The sequence below is a fragment of the Arachis hypogaea genome, chromosome 14, assembly GCF_003086295.3.
Source record: "Arachis hypogaea cultivar Tifrunner chromosome 14, arahy.Tifrunner.gnm2.J5K5, whole genome shotgun sequence".
NCBI classification, from domain to species: domain Eukaryota; kingdom Viridiplantae; phylum Streptophyta; class Magnoliopsida; order Fabales; family Fabaceae; genus Arachis; species Arachis hypogaea.
The window spans coordinates 122,942,245-122,947,975 of record NC_092049.1 but is presented as its reverse complement, the minus strand read 5'-3'; the positions used below and the strand labels follow the sequence as shown (position 1 = coordinate 122,947,975).

The 5,731-nt window shown below is 32.5% G+C and overlaps 1 protein-coding gene across 11 annotated transcripts; it reads left to right on the top strand.

Moving 5' to 3' along the window:
* The first annotated feature begins 968 nt into the window (after positions 1-968).
* LOC112743925 (uncharacterized) lies at positions 969-5,129 on the top strand. 11 transcript variants are annotated; one of them, XM_025793363.3, is made up of 11 exons: positions 969-1,363; positions 1,605-1,678; positions 1,762-1,795; positions 2,242-2,300; positions 2,464-2,577; positions 3,416-3,449; positions 3,528-3,635; positions 3,735-3,786; positions 3,869-4,241; positions 4,513-4,606; positions 4,719-5,129. In XM_025793363.3, exons 1-8 carry the CDS (start codon positions 1,040-1,042, stop codon positions 3,744-3,746), a joined length of 759 nt encoding a protein of 252 aa, XP_025649148.1. In that variant the 5' UTR covers positions 969-1,039; the 3' UTR covers positions 3,747-3,786; positions 3,869-4,241; positions 4,513-4,606; positions 4,719-5,129. The 11 variants fall into 11 exon arrangements, with proteins under 11 accessions (XP_025649148.1, XP_072070903.1, XP_025649145.1 ...); XM_072214802.1 differs by having other exon boundaries at positions 3,708-3,786; positions 4,548-4,606; XM_025793360.3 differs by having other exon boundaries at positions 3,708-3,786.
* Positions 5,130-5,731: the final 602 nt, after the last annotated feature.

The following is a 5,731-nucleotide window of genomic DNA, read 5'->3' as shown; positions in this document are numbered from 1 at the left end:
TTCTCCCGGTCAAGGTTTTTATTTTAATTATATAAATTCTCTCGTCAATTTTCATTGTTTTAATTAATTATTATTTTAATTTCCCATTCTCCAACTCTAAAAATTCTCGAAAAACTCTTGATCAATAAAATAGCACTCTTTTGTCAACTCGTTGGGAGACGACTAGGGATTTCTACTCCCAGTATTTTATTCTTAATTTGTGACAACCCCTTTTAAATTGGTAAGTGAAATTTTTATCGGTTAAGAACTATACTTGCAATAATGTTCTTATTATAAATTCTTAATCGGCAATTTTTCGCCCGTCAACGACGAAACTTCAAAAGAGTTTTATTCATTTTCTGTTTATTCGATATTTTGTATTATCTTAGTTATTTTTCCATCGCCTTTATCTTTATCAATTTTGTAAGAGGGATAGGAATTTGTGATATGTATATTTGTAACTTATTGTTATATATTTATTAAAGTATTGTATCTGGTCTGTATGCATATATATGTATATGTTTTCAATTAAAAAGGATTTTGAAAGGTTATGTTGTTTTAAGCTTAATTAAACAGGCTCATATTTTAATATTAAATATGTTTAGAGTTGTCGTAATATTCAAACTATCACAATAGCGCAGTCGGAAGTGTGACATTCTGATAGTGAGGGTGTTACACTCGCTCTCTCACTCTTTCTCTAGAGTCTAAAACTACTCAAAAAGAAGAATGCGTGTAAATTACTGGGCGTGAACAACAACTTAGAAACACAGCCTCTAGTGAATATCAAACCTCTCATGTTGAATTGGCTAAAATATTTTTTTATCTAAAATTTGTGAACAAATTTTAAAAGTATTTTTAGGTTTTATTTTATTTTAATTTTATTCTAAACACTACAAGATTCTTACTAATTGATGGAGGTTTTATAGTGGAGGTTTTTAAAAACCTCCCCCATATTATTTATTTATGACAATTTACAAAACTCCCAGAAATAAAATTCTCAATATTTTAAAGGCCCAAACAACCACTCAAAGCCCACAAACAAGGGCTACCTTCGAGGGAGATGGGGAGAGAGCAAAATCTAACCGAAACCCTAAATTACAACCGTCGCCATCGCCGTGCCGTCGCTACCGCCATTGCCACCGCCACCGCTACAACCATTCATCTCCTTGATACTAGCGCCAATGCCACCACGTGCTTCGACGATTTCTTTTCCCGTTGTCTCTTCCGTCGATGCGTCTCCTCAGGTTGCGATACGGTCACTTTTGAGAAAGAACCCATGCCTTCGAGCCCCGCCAGCGGTGAAGAAAGCAACGAAAAGAAAAGCTTCTCCTCCAAAAACAAATTCTCTTCCCGAAATGCTTCTTCCAAGTACGATTTCGTTAAGGTCTGTTTCGAAACCTCAATTTCATTCTGTCTAGATTTTTGCTCAGTAGGATGCTAACTGTAACCAAGGTATGAAAATCCACTCTTCAATTGTTCATTTTGCTTATAAGTTACTTTAGATGGATAGGACTGAGATTGGATTGTGTTGAAAAGTGTTGTGCTTGCCCTTATAGACTGGATTTAATGCTGCAATGTGGATTCGATTTGGTTAGTATCATTTGATATTTGCTTGTTGGTTGTAGATTCCAAATCATGTAGCTATTAAAATTGCTCTTGAACTGAAGAAGCTCCTCATTGACAATAGTCTTCTATATGTGTATGTTATTTGGCTTCTTTTCCATTTCTAGTTTCCTGCTGAGTTCTAGTATAGCTGGTTAAAATTTTCTTTCCATTCTACAGCTCTCAGTCCAATTTGGAGGTCAACTTATTCAAGGTATGCCAAATCTATGGTTTCATTTCTCCATTCTGTACATCCCGTATTTCTTGACTTGTAATGTATTTGCTTTTACTATTTGAACTCATGGCCAAAATTAAAATTTTATGGGAAAGTATTACTCCAGGAGCAAAATCTTATACATATGTACCGAAAATTAGTGCATAAAGATAATATGGTTGATTGATTCTTTGGATAGGTCTTTTTGGATTTAAGTACATTATTGGAATGTCAATATTAATTATTATTATTATTACTGGTTGGTTTTAAATTCATAATATAATTACATGGGACCTAACTTTATTTACTACATGTCTCTTAATAGTAGGAAGTCGAATTCCATTATATTTAGGATAAAGTTATCATAGCTGGATGTCCTTGGCTTTTCCAAATGATGGTAGTAGTTTAATCAATAGAAATTTTCTAATAGAGATCTGGTTGTGTAGGTAATGGAGAGCCGGGGATATGGAGAAGAGTACATTAGTCATTATAAGATGATGACAAGGTTAGTATGTAATCTTTCTGTTGGAGATGACTTTTGTTTCTACAACATGTATCTGTGTTAATATCATTTAAAAATATATGTAAAAAAAAAAAAGACTCTTGAGGGTGATATTTTATAGTTCTAGTAATAATGAAGCATATTTCTGCTTTTATCATCCTTTAAGGTTTCATCATCAAAGAGTTCCATTGGTAATCCTTGTTTGTGGCACTGCTTGTGTTGGGAAGTCTACTATTGCCACCCAGCTTGCGCAGAGGCTAAATTACCAAATGTGTTGCAGGTAGCAATCGTGTCTATAACCTGTCATATAAAATAAGGACAGTTTTAGGCTTTCAATTAATGGTAGCTGACTGGAATTATATACAACTGATTTTGACATTCCTTTTGTTGTTGAGTCTAATAGACAGATATGGTTTATGAATTGTTGCACACATCAACAGAGTATGTCCTGAATTCTTTGTTTCATTCTTAATCTGACTAGTATTTAGCTTTGATTTTAAGCTCCTGTTAGTCAAACCTAGTATTTGTTCATAATGGTATCATAAGAGACCTAGCTAAGAGTAATCAAGTTAACATCAAAGAGGACCTAAACCCTATAAATTTGTTTATCTTATCTGAATGATTATTTTCTTATGTTTAATCAAGTATTCCTTTCTCGGATTTCTCTGGTTTGATTTGGTGATTGTAGAATAGCATGCTTTGTCATCTTTAAAGAAAATTTGGTGCCTGCTCCACCAAGTTTGTGTCGGAAGATGACTAAATCATTATGTCCTCCATATCATCTATATTCATGAAATTCTATTATATTCATGTTGTAATGCTGGGGGGATAAATCTTTTAATATTAACTCTTTAGCTACTGCTTCTTTTGCTATGTCATTATATTGCTCTGATTGGTTTGTTACATTGTAAATTTTATTTTATTATTTGAATGAATTATGTTTTGTATTTATTTGGATCTTCATTTTTTTTAGATGTTAGGGGCTGGTGTTAGTCAGGTTGCTGTATGCGTATTCTTCTAATGAATAGGATACTTCCCTTGCTGTTTATCTGTACCACTAAACAATATGAAATTTATTTCTAAAACTACTTTTGTTGGGCCTGCTATGGTGGTTTGAGGTTTGTTATGAAAAATGGCGCCAAGGAATGCGAGGTTTGTTCTTGACAGCATTTGATTTCAGGTTTCTTTGTTGCTATGCTTAGGTTGTGATAACATTTTGATTCTGTGCAGGTCATCGTTAGTGGCAAGTTGAGGGCTCAGCGCGCTAAATCCATGAAGTTCAAGGACGGGTACATGATTTCCTCAGGGCAACCAGTCAAGAACTACATTGATTCTGCTGTAAGACATGTACTCCTTAGGTAGGTCAGTATATACTCTTTTAGACAAGTCTTCCTTTGATTGCATTGATAGTGTATGCATCTTGTTTTTGTTGTGAAGGGATTTGGATAAGAAATGTTGCAGATGAGTAACTTCACAAAGCTTTCATGAGGTAGAATTTTTTCTTTTGTTCTTATCTTTTATTTTTTGCTTCAAGTCTTCATTTTTTTTGGTTTTGCTGTGTATTATTTCAGGCATATACGAGCGAGTTGCAGCTTAAAGTGGATCACTTGCTAGAAGAGAATGCAAGACTCAAGAGACAGCAACAAAAGACATGCATCTTCATTTATATACATAAATACACACATTTGATGGCAGAGCATATGCATCTTCTGACATATAGTTTACTTATAGTTTTATGGCAGAGCATATATGCATGTTGTCATGTTATATGTGAGGAAGTCTGCACTTAGTCGATCAAAATTAAGCCCTAACTTTGACTAGGAAATGGCATAGCTATGGGGGCTATCATTGGAATTGTATTGGCTGGAGCACTTGTTATTGTCATGGCGTTTGGTATAGCTTGGTGGCGAGGATGTTTACGACAAAAAAGTTCATTATATAGAGGTAAGAACTAAGATGCTACTATAGGGTGCTACTCTATTTAATAGTAAATATTAATTTTCAAACAAGAACTTGATATGAATTTGCTTGTGTAAATGCTGATTAATTATCTTATCAACTCCTAAACCCAAATATATGGATTGTCTTTTCATTTATTCTAATATTCTTAGAATAATGACCATTTTTCCATATGCAATAACTAAGTTTCCGAAAACAGATATCTTAATTCACTTTTCATTCTCCTTTTGTTTGGCTTCAACTAACAAACCTACAGGGTTTGGATCTAAAAACTGGCATATTTACCTTAAGGCAAATCAAAGCTGCAACAAACAACTTTAGTGTTTCCTGCAAGATATATTTACCTTAAGGTAATGTTTCTTTACTCTGTATATTTGAGTTTGGTATCTTTTTCGTTAATAAGCTAAAATGTTGTATACAAAATATATCTACTGATCATTTGGCTTTGTTATCTAATTTCAGTGACAATTGCAATAAAGGCAAAGAGAAAACTCAATTGAAATTGGACTGGTCAACAAGGCGCAAAATTTGTATAGGCATTGCTAAAGGCTTGGCTTACCTCCATGGAGAGTCAAGATTAAAAATAGTTGGTTAGTACCACCATTGACAATATATTTAGTTTTTGTAGAGCAATTAGTAATTGACTTTTTAATTGATGTCACTACACTAGAAGGATAACTTAATATTAGTGATATTTAAGCATAGTAAGAAGTGTATTATTTTAGTATTACTAGTTTACACCTTTTGAAAGTTTTTTTCTGTATCTTTCATGAGAATTGTGATTCATTTACGGGTAGCAGGCTGTTAATCTGTTTTTGATTGGATTGGCTTAACTTTGAACCTTACCATTGTGTATTGAATTTAGTTGGATTATCTTGTTTTGTGGTGATTTTATGGAATTCCTCAACCGAATTGGTATTTAAGACTTATCTTTGAGTGTGTTTACTATTTTTGATATTAAAAAATAAATTTTTAATTTGAGAGTATGTAAATAAGATGAGATTAATGAATAATTTGAAATTAAAAATAAATAAATAATTATAGAATTTGTGGAGGTTTGAAAATCTCAAAAAATAGTTATTTTTTGTTAAATTAAAAAATTAATTTGTAGGGGTTTTAAACTGCCACAAAAGTGATTTAAAATTGCCACAAAAATTCAATATAAAACCCTCACTAAACACACACAAAACCCCCCATAAAAGGCCTCGTGGCACCTCAAATTTTGGGGGTTTTAGAACCCCCACAATCTATTTGGTGGGGGTTATAAACCTCCACAAATAAGAAAAAAAACTGCCACAAATAAACAAAATTTTTGTAGTGAAAATTTTTTTATTTGCCCGAAATGTATTTTTATAATTAAATTTTTAAGAAATTTAGGATTTATATATCAATAATATTTGACAACTAGAAATTTAGTTAGGAGTTATTTTGTTTATGTTGAAGATTGTCTTTGTAAAATTATTGATGAATTAGAC

Excerpts from the sequence above, each read along its gene's own strand:
- LOC112743925 (XM_072214800.1), top strand. The coding sequence starts at position 1,040 with ATGGGGAGAGAGCAAAATCTAACCGAAACCCTAAATTACAACCGTCGC. Across the intron at positions 1,679-1,761 it reads GACAATAGTCTTCTATATGT|CTCTCAGTCCAATTTGGAGG; the intron begins GTATGTTATTTG and ends TCCATTCTACAG. Across the intron at positions 3,450-3,527 it reads ATGGCGCCAAGGAATGCGAG|GTCATCGTTAGTGGCAAGTT; the intron begins GTTTGTTCTTGA and ends GATTCTGTGCAG.